Source organism: Dysidea avara, chromosome 8, assembly GCF_963678975.1.
Source record: "Dysidea avara chromosome 8, odDysAvar1.4, whole genome shotgun sequence".
NCBI lineage: Eukaryota > Metazoa > Porifera > Demospongiae > Dictyoceratida > Dysideidae > Dysidea > Dysidea avara.
The window spans coordinates 15,555,163-15,576,212 of NC_089279.1; the positions used below are offsets into that span (position 1 = coordinate 15,555,163).

General features: G+C 38.3%; 1 protein-coding gene across 1 annotated transcript in view; it reads right to left on the reverse strand.

Annotated features, from left to right (window-relative positions):
• LOC136264088 (uncharacterized) overlaps nt 1-21,050 on the reverse strand; it is a 238,778-nt gene that overhangs the window by 87,199 nt on the left and 130,529 nt on the right. The window contains exons 46-52 of the mRNA XM_066058779.1: nt 18,692-18,820; nt 18,552-18,645; nt 18,332-18,505; nt 18,101-18,281; nt 17,204-17,277; nt 8,857-9,339; nt 8,525-8,713 (exon numbers count right to left, since the gene is read on the reverse strand). Of these exons, the coding sequence (XP_065914851.1) occupies nt 8,525-8,713; nt 8,857-9,339; nt 17,204-17,277; nt 18,101-18,281; nt 18,332-18,505; nt 18,552-18,645; nt 18,692-18,820 (1,324 nt within the window). The remainder of the gene's footprint in view (nt 1-8,524; nt 8,714-8,856; nt 9,340-17,203; nt 17,278-18,100; nt 18,282-18,331; nt 18,506-18,551; nt 18,646-18,691; nt 18,821-21,050) is intronic.

Below are 21,050 nucleotides of genomic sequence, written 5' to 3' on the forward strand. Positions count from 1 at the left end.
TGAAACAAGTTGATGTTGTGCTACTTCTAAAAACCAGGCGCCATGCAGCTAGCTAACTCATCTCGAATTAACTATAGACAGTATATGCTACTATGAATTAACCAACTATGTATTACTATTTTACAATAGGGTAGTTTTGGGTTGTACAATAATATTATTAGCTAACTCTCATATTTCGTAATTCATGAAATTTTTGTAATTTATTCAATTAAGTTGCTATGCACTGCTAAGGAAGCGTTTGTTAACCAAACCGCTTTTACCAACATCTTACGTACAGTAGTATCGTCTAAGCTGTTTTATAGTGTGACTAACGTGTTTTTTTTTTTCCCACAGATTCTCTTGACAAAGCCTCAAAGTTGCTCTTCATTTTTGTCCGCATACGTAAGGGATACGCCCCCTTTCAGCTCGAAGCGATAGTCCAGGTAAAAAAAACTTGCAAGATTTAACAAGCCCATCCAAGACTTGCAAGGTCACATTTAATCTTGCAAGATTGGTGCAAGGAAAGGACCTTTTTATGTGCACCTAAAAATCTTGCAAGAATTATGCAAGTAAAGGACCTTTTCACTTGCACAAGTGCAAGAATTGGCAAAATTTGGATGCAAGATTAGCAAGATCCTTGCAAGTTTTCCTTACCTGGGAAGCTATTCCTGGTAGTGTACGAGGCCTGCACCGTTGTTTTTCAGTTGCTAAACAACTGAAAACCTCAAGGGGAAGGCAGTCTGAGGAAAGTCACCACACCCGTATTTCAGTCTGCCGAAAAGAAACCACCTCAGAGCAAAGTTCACCTGTGCAGAAGTTTAATGCAGACTTCATTTCGCTATTACTTCTTACGTAAAAGCTGCTTTTACCATTATTTAATGATTTTGCTCACGTGGGTACATATGGACAAACATAGGTAGATAGGTAGATAGGTACACACACACACAGTTTTACGAAAAAAATTTCAGTAAACCAGGCACGCGCCCACAGCCTGGCTGTGGGTACGCGCCTGGTTTATAAACTTTGAATGTGTTTGTTTAAGTTTAAATAGGTTATTGTTGTTGAAATTATTTTGATTGTCAATCACGCACTCAAAAGTTCATACATACGGAAGTTCTAATTTTACAAAGAAGAAATAATTCGTATATATAATTATGATTACAAAGAAAAATCAATAGATTACAAAATCAATAATAAAAGTTCAGATTCATACTCATTGAGATTGTACTTCATCAACACTCCTTCTCAATCTCTGTGAGTGCATTCCACAACTCCAGCTAGTTTGCGAAGTTTTTCAAATTGTTGGATGGCAAGTCCCTTAGTAAGCATATCAGCTACCATATCTTCAGTGCTACAATAAACCAATTTAATTATTCCAGTCTCAACTAGGTCACGAACAAAATGGTACTTTATATTGATATGCTTCATTCGTCTATTTGTCTGTTGATTCTTAGCAAGACAGATGGTTGACTGATTGTCCTCAAAGATGGTCATTTCTTGCTTACTAATGTGCATCAAGTCACTCATCAATTGCTGAAGCCATACTGATTCTTGTGCAGCAGCTGACAAGGCAACATACTCTGCTTCGGCTGTGGATAGTGCAACACAGCTTTGTTTGCTGCTCTTCCAGGTCACAGCTCCACCTGCAAAAAGGTACATGTATCCAGAAGTGGATTTCCTATCTCCCACATCACCTGCACAGTCTGCATCAGAGTACCCCTTCATCTCACTAAGATCATCCCCTCTACACAGCAAACCGAAGTTTCGAGTGCCATTTAAGTATCTCAAAATTCTCTTTACTGCTGTATAGTGGTCATTGGTTGGGTTGGCACAGTAACGAGCAACGCTGCTCACAGCATATGCAATATCAGGACGAGTCTTTGTAGACAAGTACAGCAGACTTCCTACCAGTGCCTGATACATTTGCTGGTTGCACATATTCACTGGGTCTTTACTGGCAGCTAGTTTAGTACCAGGATTCACTGGTGAGCCAACAGGCTTTGAATTGTACATTTCAAAATTATGAAGAATCTTCTCAGTGTAAAAAGGTTGACCAACCCACACAGTTCCAGCAAGTTTATCCTGAATAATCTTGACTCCCAGGAAATGATGTAGTGTGCCTAGATCTTTCATTTCAAACTTCTGACTCAGTTCCCTTTTGACTGTATTCATCTTCGTCGGACTGCTACAACCAAGAATAATGTCATCTACATAGACGGCCACTACGAAAATCTCTCCTGAATCAGTGAGCACATACAGACAGGGATCACTTGATGTCTGAGAAAAACCCATTTCCTTTAGTCAACCATCCAAGGCATGATGAACACGGTGATTGCTTTAACCCATAAATGCTGCGCTTTAGCCTACACACCAGATTCTCCTTCCCGGATTCAACAAACCCTGCTGGTTGTTGCATATAGACCTCTTCTGTCAGTTCTCCATGTAGGAAGGCTGTAGCTACATCCATTTGATGAAGCTCTAGGTTGTGTTGAGCTCCAATGGCTAACAAAATTCTTATGGATTTGAAACGAACAACAGGACTAAAGGTCTCTTCATAGTCCAATCCATACCTTTGAGTGCAGCCTTGAGCAACCAGCCTTGCCTTGTAGTGCTCCACGACCCCATCAGCATTTACTTTACGTTTGAAAATCCATTTGCTACCTATGACCTTCCTGTTTGGTGGAGGATAAACTAGCTCCCATATGTTATTTGACTGGAGTGATTTCATTTCTGCTTCCATGGCCTTCTCCCACTGACATTTGTCTGGAGCAGCTTTGGCTTCAGTTACTGATGTAGGATCTTCTTGATCACACGAAACCATTGTCACAACATCACCATACCAATCTGGAGCTTGTCTGTTTCGTGTTGACCTACGGAGAACCGGATTCCCACCAGTTGGCATGGGACTTTCAATCACTAGATCCGGCTCAGCCATCCCACCATCTGTTTGTGATTCTGTGTACTTAATTTCATCACTATCGACTTCTAGTTCCACATACTTGGTAGGGGTCTCCTTCTGAAAGCTAGGAGTGGAAGTTTCATCAAAAACTACGTCTCTGCTGTGAATAACCTTCATACGTTCTACATCATAAAGACGATACCCCTTCTGAGTAGAACCATACCCTAGCATCAAACATTTTTGTGACTTGACATCAAGCTTGTGCCTTTCAAACTTAGGTACATGAGCATAGGCACTGCAACCAAATATTCGAAGGAAACTTACATCTGGTTTGGCACCATACCAGGTTTCATATGGGGTGATCTCTGTCAGTGTTTTAGTCGGACTACGGTTTCTGAGATACACATGTGTTGACAGTGCCTCTGCCCAGAATTTATGAGGCAACTTCGAATCAGCCAACATAGTCCGCACTCCCTCAATTAGAGTATGATTTAACCTCTCAGCAATTCCGTTTTGTTGTGGGGTATGAGGAATTGTTAATTCCTGCTTGATTCCCTCTTTAGTCAAGTAAGTTACAAACTCAGATGAAGTATATTCTCCCCCATTGTCAGAACGAATTGTCTTAATGTTCAACCCACTTGACTTTTCAACCATTGCTTTCCACTCTCTAAATTTCTTAAAAACTTCGCTCTTATGCTTCAAGATATACACCCACACATATCGAGTACAGTCATCTACAAAAGTGACAAAATACTCACCCCCTCCTAAGGATTGTGTCCCAATCTTTCCACAGACATCACTGTGTATGAGATCCAGGGGATGACTTGCTCGTTTTGCAGTAGACTGTGGAAATGGCAATTGGTGACTGTTCCCTTGAACACAACATTCACAAAATGCTAGGTCTTGCTTCCAGTCATATTGTAGACCATTGACCATTTTGTTCTTGGCCAGCTCCCGCATTCCACTAGCTCCCAAGTGCCCAAACCTCTGATGCCAACAGTGAGTTTACACTTAGATTCAGTCTGATCTGAGCTTGAGCAGGCTCGGTGAACAAAATCACTGTGATCAAGATAGCACAGACTCCCTTCTCTATATCCAGTAGCAACAAGCCTTGAGCCAGCATCTCTAATTTCGCATTTCACATCAGAAAAGGTGGTCAATTTGCCCTTCTCAGAAGCTGAGGTTACACTGAAAAGATTGAACGCAAGTTCTGGTACCCTAGAAGTATGCATTTGTTTGTCTTGTGATTTGGCAGGTTCATCTTCAATACTACATTTCCTCGTCCTACAGCCTGCAAACTTCTACCATCACCAAGAACTACCTTCAGTGGCTTCTGTAGAGGTTGGTAATCAGTGAACATTGATTTTTGATTACACATATGACATGTCGCTCCCGAGTCTAGGATCCACTTGTTACGCGTATTGCAGTCTGATGACAAAGCATGTTGGACTACCAGACCGGTACTTTCACTATCAGTGCTTGTTTCATCTTCAGGAGTGATCGTCACTTTGAAGGCCCCCATTTTGGTTTTCTTCGTATCTTGGACCGATCTGGAATCCCTATACTTCGCATATTCATCACAGTCCTTCTTGAAGTGGCCAGTTTTATTACAAAATGACACCTTAACTTTCTCTTGAAGCTAGCCGTCAATACTCCTTCTTGACTAGTCTGAATTTCTTTACCTTTCATCTTAGTCTCTTCGTGTAGTAAGCGTTCTCTCACAACAGCTAATGAGGGTACATCAGCACTAGCTTCCAAGGTAGTTACCAGGACACCATAACTCTCTGGAAGACTAGCCAAAAGATAAACAACTCGATCTTCATCACTCACACGCTCCCCAATTGCCGACAATTCATCACATATTTCAGTCATTATCTTGATGTGGTCTTGCACGGACTCACCTTCTGCTAGCCTCAGCAAAAACAACTTTCGTTTCAGCTCCAACTTATTAGCCCATGTTTTACATTGAAACTGTTCCGACAGCACTCTCCAAACAGCAACGGGGTCAGTTGGATCATTACCGATTAAATAGAGTAAACGTGGTTCCATTGCCAACACTATGGTCGCCAGAGCTTTATCGCGTTTCGCTGCGAACTTCGCCCATGCTTCATCTCCTTCCGTCGGTTCTCTCTCCGTACCATTAACAATACCCCAGAGTCCATCCTTGATCAGCGCCATCTTACATTGCACCTTCCACGTGGAGTAGTTCGAACTATTCAGTGGCACCACCGAAACTGTTCTAGACTCTGCCATGTTGACTTCTATCAACTAACTCAACAAAGAGCGTATAAACTGACTGTTAGGTCGTTATTCTGGGCCCATAACCTGTTGAAATTATTTTGATTAAACTGTCAATCACGCACTCAAAAGTTCATACATACGGAAGTTCTAATTTTACAAAGAAGAAATAATTCGTACATATAATTATGATTACAAAGAAAAATCAATAGATTACAAAATCAATAATAAAAGTTCAGATTCATACTCATTGAGATTGTACTTCATCAACAATTGTATGGTTAACAAACATTACCTCTACTGTACGTACTTCCTTTAGGTTGCATAAAAGCAGCCAAAACGACAAAGAAGTAGCAACCGGGTCATGCTCTAATAGAACAGCCCAGAATTTACCCCAACTCACTTGAAAGCAAAGACTGTGAATGAAAAGGAAGTGTTAGCCAACTTATTTGATCTTTAAAAGAGCCAAGATAAGTTAAAGCAAACCAAGGACATGAATGGCTTGAAGGCCAAAGGTCACTCAAAACCATTCCCCCTAGCTCACTATCAGCAGTCAAAGAAAACAAAGAACATACTCAGAAGTAATTCTGTACATCTTACCTGAACAGTTAAGGTTGTAAACAAAGTTATAGATGCTTCTTGTCATTGTATAGCATCGATAAGCAATTTTATGTAGCTTAGACTTTGCACATAACAATTACATGAAATTTTGACATATGGTAGATTAAATAAGGCTGAATATAACAGTACTGTGGAAATGTTTGAATTCAATCTAAGGCACCTTGCATTCTAAGAAAGGTTAAAAGGTCGCCAATAATTAATGAATGGCATACAACATATTGCTGATAATAGATGCACCTGGGTGATAGTTGAGGTCGCACACCATGGCACTACTTGGTATTCAAGATTCCTGTGCCCAGTAGGATGTCTGATATTTTCAACACAGCTAAAGGAAGGCCAACTGAAGATAGATCCCTACTCAAATATAAACACTCTAATTAACTTTTCCTTACACCTGTTTGTTTACTTTTTTTGGAACATGATTTATGACTAGTATACCGACAGGATACATCAAATGAAAAAAGTGCCATTCTGCTTCGTTTTCAGCTACTTTCCACCTGTTACAGCATTAAGATCAAAGTACACTATGTATGAGAATTGTTTCTGCAAACAATCCAGTCATTACAAAAATTGTAACCAAATGTGTGTGTACATACTTAACAGTGTAGTGACTATCACACTTGGTTTCAGATATTTCCCATTATACAGTGTTACAAGTGAAGAAAACAGTGCCACTGTAATCATTCCACTCACTGTGGAAATTACGGAAGATCCTTGTAACTCAATGCTGTAGAAGTCATAATGTGCTACCCACAAAATTAACACCTATGCAGTATAATGGAGAAAGGAATGGAGCATATAGCCAAGGATCTTCCGTAATTTCCACAGTGAGTGGAAAACAATTAAATATCGAAGTATTCACCAAGACAGCTCATTCCTTCTTGGACACAGTTCTCACCCATTGTTAGAATAGAGAGATGTACTTTACCGCAGAATAATTTCCTTGTGATATGTAAAAACTTGGTGCTCATGGTGAATTTCAAAATGTTCTAAACTGCTTTTGATTGAGTCTCTCAGAATCATACAGTACGGACGGTAGTACTGTATAACAGGGATTGCAAAGGTTTAGACTTTCTTACCAAAATTTCATCCAAAAACTAGCCTCATTTTCTTTCATGGCAGCTTGGCAGTACTGTAGTCCAACCCATAAATGACTTTAGAGCGGCCCCAAATCATTCCAACAAGTTTCTATTGAATTTTATTTATCATGTTGTTTGACATCGCTTCCACTCAAGATGTGTCTTTTCACCAACTACAATAGCTACAGTGCGTGCATCACAGACTTATGTATGCACTTTTGTGTTCCTATAATGGACTATGCCTAATCAGTATTGCCAAGCTGCCTTGACAGAAAATGAGGCTAGTTTTTGGATGAAATTTTTGGTAAGAAAGTCTAAACCTTTGCAATCCCTGTTATACAGTACTACCATCTGTACTGTATGATTCTGAGAGATTCAATCAAAAGCAGTTTAGAACATTTTGAAATTCACCATGAGCACTAGCGTTTTACATATCACAAGGAAATTATTCTACAGTAAAGTAAATCTCTCTATTCTAACAATGGGTGAGAACTGTGGCCAAGAAAGAATGAGCTGTCTTGGTGGTCCTCTAATGAATACTTCAATATTTAATTGTTTGGCACAACAAGCACGTGGTGTATCAATCTTGGTATTAATTCCGATTTAGCCTAGCTATAACTCTTTCCATTCAGAGTATATATAAGCATTTTGAATATTCTCCAATTCACAGGAATTCTCCAATCATGCTGAAATTATGCACATTCGACTACAATAAAAAACTTCAATTGTGTATATGATATGAGTCTAGCAATGGCAAGTACGTTGGTTTATGGAATTGGTAATACATGTACATTGTAAACAAAAAACAACATAATTTAGTAGTAACTAATTATCTGACTGCTACATTACAGGTTTTTGCAATTGAATTCGGCAACTTTGCAATTGAATTCGTCCTGTTTGCAATTGAGTTTGTCGCTTTTGCAATTGAATTCGTCCCATTTGCAATTGAATTCGCTGGTTTTGCAATTGCAATTGAATTCATCGGTTTTGCAATTGAATTCATCGCTTTTGCAGTTAAATTTGTCCGTAACAAGAATGGCAGCTGGAGCAAACACGAAAACATGATGTAGCAGCTACAAGAACTTATTCAAGTACAACAGTAGTAAAAAACTCTTTATAAGGCAATAATTCTTCCTCTACAACCTATCCAGCAACATTCCAAACTCTATTACGTCATTCGCGATGGGTGTGGTAACTCGTGAGCAAGTTAATTAATTTGTCAGACAGCTATCAACTTTGCATACTACCAGCTTCAACTACCTTCTAGTGTCTCAAGTGTAACTCTCCAAGGCATAAATAGTTCATCTCTTAATGAACGGGTTGGTTTCTTGGAGCCGTTTTGTTTATGATGAATTGTAATGCAAACGCGACGAATTCTATTGCAAATCTAATTGCAAACGAGACGAATTCAGTTGCAAAACCGACGAATTCAATTGCAAACAGGATGAATTCAATCGCAAAGGCGACGAATTCAATTGCAAAACCGACGAATTCAATTGCAAACAGGATGAATTCAATCGCAAAGGCGACGAATTCAATTGCAAAAACCTGTAATCTTAGCTAAGTTCTGTGACTGAAAAAAAAGTAAGCTAATGATATATGCACAAATGTGTTCTATGTGCTGTGGGTCATTTAACCATAATTGACATCTTCCTTACAGAAGTAAAATTCATGTACATGCGGTACATACATATACATGTATATGCACCTGAAATTCATTGCTAAAAATTTTCTGACAGAAGTAGGTGGCAATCACACAAGCACAATCTGCTGTGACATCAGTAACATGATCAAATAGTTGCAGAATTACAAATGTTGTCTGTATTAAATGGTATTTAGCTTTCAGATATTGATCTTTCAAAACTGCAGTTAGTGCACTTTTCTGCATACTATTGACCTGCAAAAAAGAACACAGCTTCTCACTGTCATGCACTTAACCAGAAAAACTGTAGAACAGAGTTCGTTAATATACAACAATTTCACAAATACTCAAGCAAAAGATTTGTATTGTGCTGTAAAAGAACAAGTTTAATAACTTACTAAGTCCCTGTAAGATTTGTACCACTCCTGAAGTAGGGACATTTTCTTGCCCTTATGATATAAAATATCAATGAGAGAAACAAACAAACTATCAACGACATATTTAGATATAATGCTGCTCTGCAATGACTTGGAAGCTTGAGCAGTAGCAAAGAGTGACTCTTGAGGATCAGCTGGATATATTGAATCTTCACATCGCACAACTTTATGTTTTATTTGTGCTAACGGTTTTAGCAATGCTACTACTTTTGCTATATCCAGTTGATACAGATGTATGTAACAGTGCAGAGCTACAGCCTTCATTTCCTTGTAGTTGTCCAGCACACCACTTAATGTTATTTGTAGAAGCTTGTGTTCTATATCATCAGGTGCACCAGACAGGTGTAGGTACTGATTGACAAAGTCATTGTAATATTTCTTCCATATTTCTTCACTGCTCTGCATTTCCAATATGGCAACTTCAGTAATATGATTTTCACCATCCTGTGATATGAATTAGAACATAATTCGTATGTTGATTAAATCATTTATTTGATGTAAAAAAATTAAAAGTATGATATATGTAAATGTAACCCATGCACAACAGCTCACTGTGTGTCCATGAAAGCAAAAGAAACTGGAAACTAAAGAGCTGATATCTGGTACAGTTAAAAATGAATGTTAATACAACAAAAATCTAATATTGGTCCTTTGCAGTCAAACAGCATTCTATTTAACTTTAATTGATTAGTAATTTGGATCTCTTTTTTTATGCACTGACTAATGCAAAGTCAGCCAAATTATTAGCTAGCCAATTAGAATTAATTGGGAATGAAGCTACACTGCACAAGTCATCGGTAAATGACCAATGATAGATTTCAATAAAATATAGTTAGTTGTATTAGCATTCATTCTTACCTGCACCAGATATCAGCTCTTCAGTCACCAGTTTCTTTTACATTCTGGACACACCCTTTTGGTACAGCCAAACTGGGGATTTCACTCATTTTTGTGAGTATCAGATACCACTTAATATTTGTAATAATAGAAAAATATGAAAGAACAGGCTGAACTTCACCACTTGTGTAATGATAGTTTAATCAAATGTATATTCCAATTAGTGAATGTGTTTGGATAGCCTACTGCAATTGGTAATTATGTTTCTGGTCCACCACCACATCTTTTCTGAGAATGGGAATACATAATAAAATAGCTGCAAGCATTGGCTAGTTGAAAAAGCCATATTTCAGAAATATACAATGAGAGATGCACAAATACAGTACACTAAATTTAACCTTCAAAATGCCATGAATTTTACTAGGAAAAATCATGGCAGATTAATTTACTCTAATAAAACAGTCAGTAAAGCATTAAAATACTCTAATTGAGCAGTCATGTCATTCTTGCAGATTTCTTTTGACTTCATGTAACCAGATACATAATTACCAGTTCTACCAAATAAAGTTCATAAAGATATGTTAAATTGTTCCAATATTACACTGTATTTCAAGCACACTGGCAGGAGATATAATCATTTGGAAAGTGACACATTATCTTATGCTACTGTCAACTGTGGCTTACGCAAAAAGAGCTCAGGTGCTTCATATGCATAAGCACAAAACAGCTGAGTGTATTCAAGAAAAACCAATGTGACATCAAAACCACAAAGGGTGTGACTGTGGCTTCCCTTGGCTGGTAGCAATGCAAGAAGTCAAGAAACCAACCTCTTAAAAACAACAATAGCAGTTAGGCTACAGCCCCAGCAACTGAAAAGGAAAGTAGTGAGAAGCATTCTATTTGGACCCCTTGGTCATACACTCTCCTCTTCTGTTGTCCATTACGATGATAACAAATTGGTGCCAAAACACCTGTTACCACTTCTACTAGCACTTTGTAACACAAATAAAAGGTTTATGCACTGATAACTAATGTTATTAGTGATAGGAAAGGTCAAAAAATAGATTAAATGGCTTCATAATTTTCAAATCTTACAATGAAAGCAATATCCCAAACTAATAGAGCATGCACCACAGAACTGAGTCACTCAAGTTCCTCAGCTTTGAGTCACCTCTTATTAGGTAAGTGAATTAGTATCTAATCCAAAACAGCCAAGCTGTAAAAAAAGAGTGCGGCCCTCAAAAAGGCTATGGTGAAAAAAGATGTGAAATCCAAGGTGGCGGCCAAGAAATGACTGTGATGGTAGGTTAATGGTAAAAATTTTAATAATGACAATTCAGGTGAATTTGGGTGCTGCTTGGTCTTGGCACAAAATTCACTTGAATTGTCGTTATTAAAATTTTTACCATTAACCTACCATCACAGCCATTTCTTGGCCGCCACCTTGGATTTCGCATCATTTTTTACCATAGCCTTTTTGAGGGCCGCACTCTTTTTTTACAGCTTGGTAGTTTTGGATTAGATTTCACTTCTTTTTGTATTTGCATACCCCCAAAGCCGACCCATGGCTGGCTTTGGGGATTTTTAAACCTATCTTTTTTTTTTCTTTACCACAGGAAGAAGAAAAGATGAAGCAGATGTTAAATACTTTAAATATTTCTGATTTTATCAGTAAATGTACAGATTATATATATAATACATATATTTATTATAGAATTCTCTACATGGAGATTTCTTTGTAACTGAACACTCTACAAGGCGACTTCTTCTAGCTGATCTCTCTACAGGGTGATTTGTTTGTAGCTGAATTCTGTACAGGTGATTTGTTTGCAGCTGAACTCTCTACATGATGGTTTCTTTGTAGCTTAACTCTCTACAAAGTGACTTCTTCTAGCTAAACTACGTAGTGAACTCCCTACAAGGTAACTAGCTGATCTCTCTACAGGGTGAAATGTTTGCAGCTGAACTCTCTACAGGGCAATTTTTTTGTAGCTGATCTCTATACAGGTTACTTGTTTCTAGCTGATCTCTTGGATTCTTTTCAGGGTGACTGCTCTATTAGGATGACTGCTCTATTTGAGTATCTCAATCTCGCACTTGCTGCACCAAACTGGATTTCATGTTATAACTCCATGGGTTTAAGTCTGATTCTTCTACACCATTGAAGAGCCTTTCTTAGAAGATTACTCCATCTGTACAGCAAATTTCAAAGCATTACCCCAAGCGGTTTTTCTGGTAGGCCTGGCAAAAAATTAGTCGTATTTTATTAGCTAATCTCGATTGCATAATTGTTACACACTGTTGGTTTTTTCATTGTATCTTCCTGGTTTTAGCTCGATTTCTTTCAAACCACAAAAGGTTTGAGGTTCAATAGTTAACCTATTCACCCACTGATTTGCAGCTTCTTCCCATAAGCGGTTTACCCTGTAGGTGTGACAACATACTGGTGATATTTTTCGTGAATACTTGCTAATAACTCTTTGCCTGCGTATCATATTCCAGCCAAAGTTGGTACCGAGATGTGCCTTTATACCCCCCTTCTGTGTGCCAACTTTCAAGGCAATCGGATATGGCATTCACGTTTTATAGCAGCTTTTGTAAGTGTGCAAAAGGAGAAATAAGAAAAAAAATGCAAGTTTATTGCTGAACTTTCTATACATAACTGAATTCTATACGGGTGATTTGCTTGTAGCTGAACTCTTCACAGGGTGATTTGTTTGTAGTTCATCTCGCTACATTGTATAGCTGAATTCTCCACAAGGTGATTTGTTTCTAATTGAATAATAATTTGCTTGTAGCTGAACTCTACTGGGTAACTTGTTCAATACTGAATTCTCTAAAGGTCATTTGCTTGTACCTAAAGTCTCTATTGGGTGACTTGCTTGTAAGTAAACTTTCTACAGGATGATTTGTTTATAGTGAACTCTCTACAGAGTAACTTGTTTGTAGCTAAATTTTCTACAAGGTATCTAGTTCATAGCTGAATCATATACTGGATGACTTAGTAGATACAGGTGACTTTTTTGTAGCTGAATTTTCTACTGAATGACTAGCTTGTAGCTGAAGGTGACTTGCTTGTAGTTGAATTGTCTACTAGGTGGCTGAACTCTCTACTGAATGACTTGTTTGTAGCTGAACTCTCTACAGGTAACTTGTTTGTAGCTGAACTCTCTAGAAGGGAATTAGTTTGTAACTGAACACCCCTATTCATAGCTGAACTCTCTACAGCGTGAATGTTTGTAGCTGAACTCTCTACTGTGTAGAATTGTGAACCTGATAACAAATTCAAAACCAGTTAACTAGTAACCAATAACTGGCAGTTAACCAGTTAACTGGTTTCTGTGTAATATAGTGGTATTGGAAGCCTTAGGGTGGTACCAAAGTGACCATCAACATCCAGTCTTATTACAATCACATATTTACACATGCTTTGAGGTTATGTTATGATGTTAGCACTTGTCAGCAGGGGTAATTTATGGATTACCAAGTCGGTGGACAAAACTGGTTTAAAGGCTTCTTAACCGGTAATTGGCTAACCTAGACAATACCAGTTAATAACCAGTTTTTTGCATACCAGTTCACAGCATTACTACTGTGTGGCTTGTTTGTAGTTGAACCCTCTACAGGTAACTTGTTTGTGGGTAAGTAAAAACAGTGGACCCGGGGACCAAGGACCCAGGACCAGGGGACCCGGGGACCAGCGGAAATCCAACTCTTCTCAGAATTTTATACACCTCACAGTATTCTATACTTGTACTAGGTACCTATGCAAGTAGACTTGCATGGCCAATGCACTTTTTCTCCCCCTCGCAGTGTCTCACATGATGTTTACACCAATTAGAAATTATAAACGCCTCTAAAAAGTGACTGAAGCTGACTGCATTTATAGACCACTGCCTGCTGCACAGTAAGCATACTAGTCTATTATGCCATCTACTAGAGTAGTTTAGGAACATTGCGCAAATGCACCATGACGTATGAAGAGCTGCTGGAACTTGCTTAGCTTGGTTTAGCTAGTAATTGTTTACCTGTCGCACAATGAGCATGCTAGTCTAGTCTATTATGCCACCTAGCTACCAAAGTTTAGAAACACTGTGCAAACAAATATGGAAAATAGTGAGTGACCTGTAATTAATGCAGTGAGCTTCAGACACGTTTTCATAGGCGCTTATAATTTCCAATTGATGTAAACATCGTGCGAGACGCCATGAGGGGGGAAAAAGTGGATTGGCCATGCAAGACTGCTTGCAGAGGTACCTAGTACAAGTATAGAATACTGTGAAGTGTAAAAAGTTCCAAGAAGAGTTGGATTTCCGTGGGTCCCCGGTCCCGGGTCCTTGGGTCCACTGTTTTTACCTACCCCTTGCTTGTAGCTGAATTCTCTTCTGGGTGACTTGCTTGTAGCTGAACTTTCTACAGGTAATTTCTTCGTAGCTGAATTCTCTACTGGGCTACTAGCATTCTCTACAAGATGGCTTGTTTACAGCTGAACTCTCCACAGAGTAATTGTTTATAGTTGAACTCTCTACTGTTTAGTTTGTTTGTAGCTGACCCCTCTACAGGTATAAACTGAATTTTCTACTAGGTAGCTTGCTTGCAACTGAACTCTCTACAGGATGGCTTGTTTACAGCTGAACTTGTGATTTGTTATTAGCTGATCTCTCTACAGGTAACTTCTTTGTAGCTGAATTCTCTACTGGGTGACTTGATTGTAGCTGAACTCTCTACAGGATGGCTTGTTAGCAGCTGAACTCTCCACAGGGTCATTGTTTATAGCTGAACTCTCTACCAGTTACTTATTTCTAGCTGAATTCTCTACAAATCCACAGGGTAGCTTATTTGTAGCCAAAAGGTGATTTGGTTGCAGCTGAACTCTCTATAAGGTGATCTGTTTGTATAGCTGAACTCATTACAAGGTGATTTGTTCGTAGCTGACTCTCCACAGGGTAGTTTGCTTGTAGTTGAACTCCCTACAGGGTGATTTGTTTGTAGGTGAACTCTCTACTGGGTGACCTGTTGGTAAGTGAACTCTCTACTGGATGTCCTGTTGGTAAGTGAACTCTCTACTGGGTGACCTGAACTATTTACTGGCGACTTGTTTCTAGCTGAATTCTCTACCAGGTGACTTAGATTCTCTACCAAGTGACTAGGTTTTACTTGTTTGTAGCTGAACTCTCTACTGGGGACCTGTTTAGGCAAACTCTACAGGTGATTTCGTTCTGGTTGATCTCTCTACAGGGTGGCTTGTTGTAGCTGAACTCTTCACAGGTTGATTTGCTTGTAGCTGAATTCTCTATCAAGTCTAGCTTGTAGCTGAACTCTCTACAGAGCTACTTGTTGGAAGCTAAACTCTCCACAGAATGATTCATGTGTAGCTGAGCTCTCTACTGTGTGGCTTGTTTGTAGCTGAAGTTTCTATTTGGAGACCTGTTTGTAGCTGAACTCTCCACAAGGTGATTTGTTTGTAGCTGATCCTCTACAGGGTGGCTTTTTGTAGCTGAATACTCCACAGGGTGATTTGTTTGTAGCTGAGCTCTCTACAGGCTGAACTCTCTCCTGGGTAACTTGTTTTAGCTGAATGTGTGAATTGTTGCATAGCTGAACTCTCTACACAGTGACTTATTACATAGCTGAACACTCTAATAGAGTAGCTTACTAATGATGCTGTATGCTATAAAAGGGTGACTGTACTATTAGAAAATCCCCCTGCTGTTTTGGTGCATGTCAATACAATGTCATCTTAGGTTATCATAGGTAGGCTGCTGCAATATGCAGATGATACTGCACTAATCTGTACTAGCCCAGCCTTCTTTCATGGGAGTAAGATGTGATTCAGCACCGAGAAATCTAGTGTTATGTGGTTTTAACTTCATGTCCTCTCAAATACTTTGCCACCTGAAGTTCAGATTGATGGTGTTCCCTTATCTACAATCACCTCACAGAAGTATCTGAGAGTAACATTTGATACTTAAGTACCACTACTTGTGTGCTTTATACAAGATCTATATGGGTGATGGTACTGTGCTGGATCCTCCAGTAGTATTTGGAACTAATCATAAGCATCATACCAGATTCTCACAAAGATTTATTCAGCCAGCCTACTGTAGATTGAGAAACCGTTAAGACATTCTGCCGCACTCTGGTGGAATGATCTGCTTAATGAAGTTGCTCTGTCCTCCAATTTTCCTTCCTCAGTGTAATTTTATGTTGTGTAATGATGAGTAAGTTTTATGTGTAATTTTTTGTGTGGTGTATTTGTGTTGCGTACAAATAGTTTCCGTATCTGTGTGCTTGTGTTGTACTCATTGTTTCTGTACTTTGTATTTATTGTAGTTGTACGTTTGTTCTTTGTACACTCTTGTATGGAAGAATGGCTATGCTAAATATTTGAGCTAAAATAAAAATTAATCACATCAAAAATCAACCTCAATTGTGCCCTTGCTGCACACAGTGTTGGATTTTGTATTATAACCTAGTGGCATTTACTCCGATTCTTCTATACTAGTGCAAGGAGTTTCAATGATGATTATTCCATCTACTTACAGGTTTTCAGCTCAGTGGTTTGCCTGGTAGGCATGAAAACTAATTGTTTTATTTTTTATTCACGAAACTTGATCGCGTAATTGTGACATAGGTTGGGTTTTGTGTCATATCTCCATGGTCTTTATCTCAATTCCTTCAAACCACAAAAAGGCACTCCTACGATGGTTACTCCATCAACAAAGCAATTTTCAACCTATTCCTCCAAGGGGCTAACCCTTTGGGCGTGACAGACTTTCGACCTAATTCTACATGAATAATATCAGTCATAACTCCATGAATGATCATCGGATTCCTACCAAACTTAGTACAGAGATTCACTTTAATAAGCCCCTTTAACTGAACCAAATTTCAGCCCGATTAGAGTGCATGTTTGCAATTTATGGCAGATTTTGCAAAGTGTGCAAAATCAAATGAAGAAGAAAAAATGAAGAATTAAAATGAAACTTTGCTACTCGTATCTCTGGGGCAATTTTCTTCAAATTCATTATGTTGACTCCCCTTCCTGGCGGGCACTTTTGTAGCAAATTTGGTTTCAATCAGATAAGAGATTACGGAGCTAACACATGCATGAAAATCAAGTTTTTTTCTTCCTGTCAATAGACTCATGGTGTTGTGTGCTGGCTTCTTGGGCTGCATGCCGCATTACCGTGTGCCTTGATTATATGCAAAATGATGCAAAGATCTTAGTGATCAGTTTTACACATCCTTGAATGGGCAATCATAAAGGTGAATACATTTAAACTGATGTACTAGCAAATCCCCAACTCTACAAAAGTGCAAGTGTAACCAAATAAACACTACTTGTTTGCCTGAACATACTAGGGTGGTGATTAGCTTTACAACTTTTATCAAATAGGGCAACTAAGCATGAGATGCATAATTGCACATACGTACAGTACAAGAGGTACTCAAACTGACGTTCACTTACTTTTTTCAATGCTTCGATTTCAGTACATACAGAATTATACAAGTTGTTGAACATCTGCTCCTCAGTTAGTAAGCCTGGTCAATAAATATGAAAATGTTGCATCATACAATATAGCCTCAACCATGTGTATATACATGACAGATGTGATGTGATGCATGCGATACTATTACTTTTGATTATTGTAATGCCTATTGCTTTCTCAACTACCACCTTACTGGACAATAACACATAATGTATACATTAGCAATCATGAACAACTAGGATTGAATTACATATGTACCACCAATCAAGTTTTTTTTAGTTGTTATAAAGTTAGCATTACTGTATGAAATTCAATCTCTACTAAGTCTATTTAGGAACATCTCTGCTATATAAGGAGTGTAATGACAGTATTCTTTACCTAAAGGGATCACTGTCACGATAACTACAATAAACAAGCATAAAGTTTGCTCTACTTTTAAAAATAGTGTTTTGATGGTCTCACATAAGTTGGATTATAACATACTATGTAATTCTTCATAGCCATATGTAGCTGTATACAGTGTAAACCATCTAAAGGTCATTGTTGCAGGATTTAAAATCGACCATAGCTATGCAATTGCTTAACTGTTGTATTATCAAGCTGACTGTTTTAAATCAGTGCTCACTAGTTTACTAGTCCATAGCACCACAATGCACAAGAATTTATAGAATGCACATGCTTACAATTTAAACCAAAAATTATGTTGCTTCCAAATGCACATGTGGTGTTGTACATATGTAGTGCAGGAACAGATTCATGAGGCTGTAACTTATAATACTTCACCAGCCACTAGAACCTAAACACTTTAGACGACTACATTATTACAGCTGTGCATGTTTCTCACACTGCATTGCACATAATTAAGGATAACTTACTAGTTGTGGTCTCCCGAGGTTCATTTTCTTGTAAAATGAAAACACTTTTGTTTGACTCATCAACATTATGTTGAATTAAGTTGTTAATGTAGGCAGACACATCTCTAAAGAATGGAAACTGAGGAATGGAGGTAGATTTACTAATAGTATGTATGCGACAATCCAAAGTGTTGCTGTAAGCCTATAAAATGATAAAACAAAAATGAACAAACAATTCATAACATATTTTACCTTTATTTCAGGTAACTCTGGAATAGGATGAGCATTGAGCAACTTCAGGAACAAATCCAGTGTAGCATCATCACAATGACTACTAAATAGCAACTGAAGATTGTGACTTTTACTGACTTGATATATCATATAAGCTACAAAATTGAAGAATGCTGTCTTGCACACTGAGTCAACCTGTGGAGAAATGCTCTCACAGCAGAAGTACCCCACATGTACTCACAGAGTCTGATATGCTCAAGGTAGATTCCCTACTCTTACAAAACCTTGCAGCTTGCTCAAGGTGGTTACCAATTACCGATGGCTTCCAGTATGATCTACTCAAAATAATTCTATGCTACAACATTAATGCTTTAGATTAACCTGAATTTAGAGCAGAGTACACCACCAACATTTTTATCAATAAGGAGTTCCCTCAGATATGTATACTTTGAAACAATGTCAGGTGCATTTTCAAGTGACAGTTTAGAAGAGTCCACAGTGAGTAAAATTCTATGAGAAATGGACGTTTATGTGTATAAATAGCACAATTAACATTATTTTATGCTTAAAGTGATATATTGTATTAATTATACCATGGGCACAAGTGCTTTGCCGGTATTATATGCACGAGGCCCAAGAGAAAGTGTGTTTACCAAGTGAAACATGAGTGCTTGTGGTATCACTAATATGTATGTACTACATGGGTTTATCACCTACAGAAACTGCTGGCATGCTTTACAAGTGTATTTCTAATGCTGGGCCATGTGAATGTCAACAAGTACACAAAAAAGTTTAGAATTTTCAACTAGAGTAGGGACCATAGCACATCTATAAAAAGTACTGAAACAAGTTAGAGTAGTCCATGATAATAAATCACAGTAAAACAATAAGAAGTGTTATCAAGACACTGTCGTGCGGCCCAACAAGCCGGCGCGCCACACCGTGAGTATATTGACAGGAAGAACGAAAACGTCATTTTCACACCTTTGTATCTCGGTGATCACTTATCTGATTGGAACCAAATATGCTACACAGTTGCACGCCAGCCAAGGAAGTCTACATTCCAAATTTGAAGGAAATCGCTCAAGCCATTTCCGAGATACGAGCTGCCAAAGTTTCGTTTTTTTTCTTCGTTTTCTTTTCTTCTTCATCTTTTCGCACACTTGCACAAATTGCTATAACAAGCAAACGCGTACTCCGATCGCCTTGAAATTTGGCACACAGAAAGGGAGTACAAAGGCGAATCCTAGCATCAAATTTGGTACAAATCCGATGAATGGTTCAGGAGTTATGACCGATTATTCGCGTAAAACAAGATCGATTTGTTGTCACGCCTACAGGGTAAACCGCTTCATGGAATGAGTTGAAAATTGCTATGTAGATGGAGTAACCATTGTAGGAGTGCCTTTTGGTGGTTTGAAAGGAATCAAGATAAAGACCACTGAGATATGACACAAAATCCAACCTGTGTCACAATTACGCGATCGATTTTTATGAATAAAAAAGTATTAGTTTTCACGCCTACTAGGCAAACCATTTAGAGCAATGAGCTGAAAATCGGTGTATAGCTGGAATAATCTTCATAGAAAGTCCTTGCAGTAGTACAGAAGAATCGGATTACAAACCACTGAGTTATGATTCGAAAGCCAACTTCGTGTAGCAAATGCGAGATCGAGATACTCTAATAGAACAGTCACCCTAATAGAGCATTCGGCTAATTTATTTACTCCATTATAGAATTTTATTACATCACAAGTTATTCTGTAGGGAGTTCAGCTGCAAACAGTTAAGCTTATAGACAGTTCAGCAAGAAGACAGTCACCATGTGGAGAGTTAAGCAAATATATCACTATAGAGATTTGGAACATTACAAGTCACACTGAAGAAAGTTCAGCTATAAACAAGTCATGCACTGTGTAGAGAATTCAGCTACAATTAAGTCACTCTCTAGAGAATTCAGTTACACAGAATTCAGCTACACACAAGTCTATGTGGAGAGAGTTCTGCTACAAACAAATTACCCTTTAGAGTGATCAGCTACAAACAAAACACTTTGCAGGGTGTTCAGCTGCAACAAATCAACCTTTAGAGCGATCAGCAATGAACAAATCAACACAAATCTACCTGTAGAGAGATAAGCTAGAAACAAATCACCCTGTAGAGAATTCAGCTACAAAAAATCACCCTGTAGAGACATCAGCTAGAAACTAGACACAATGTAAGGAGTTCAGCTACAAGCAATCACCCTGTAGAGAGTTCAGCTAAAACAAATCAACCTGCAGAGAGAACAGCTACAAACAAATCACCTTATAGACAGTTCAGCTACAAACAGATTACCTGTAGAGAGATCAGCTACAAACAAATAACCTTATAGAGAGTTCAGCTACAAACAGATTACCTGTAGAGAGATCGGCTACAAACAAATCAATCTGCAAAGAGATCAGCTACACACAAATCAACTTGTAGACAGATCAGCTACAAACAAATCACCCTGTAGAGAGATCAGCTAGAAACTACACACAATGTAAGGAGTTCAGCTACAAACAAATCACCCTGTAGAGAGTTCATCTACAAACAAATCAACCTGTAGAGCAATCAGCTAGAAGCAAATCACCCTGAAGAGAGGTCAGCTACAAAAAATCACCCTGTAGAGAGATCAGCTAGAAACTACACACAATGTAAGGAGTTCAGCTACAAACAAATCACCCTGTAGAGAGATCAGCTACAAACTAGACACAAA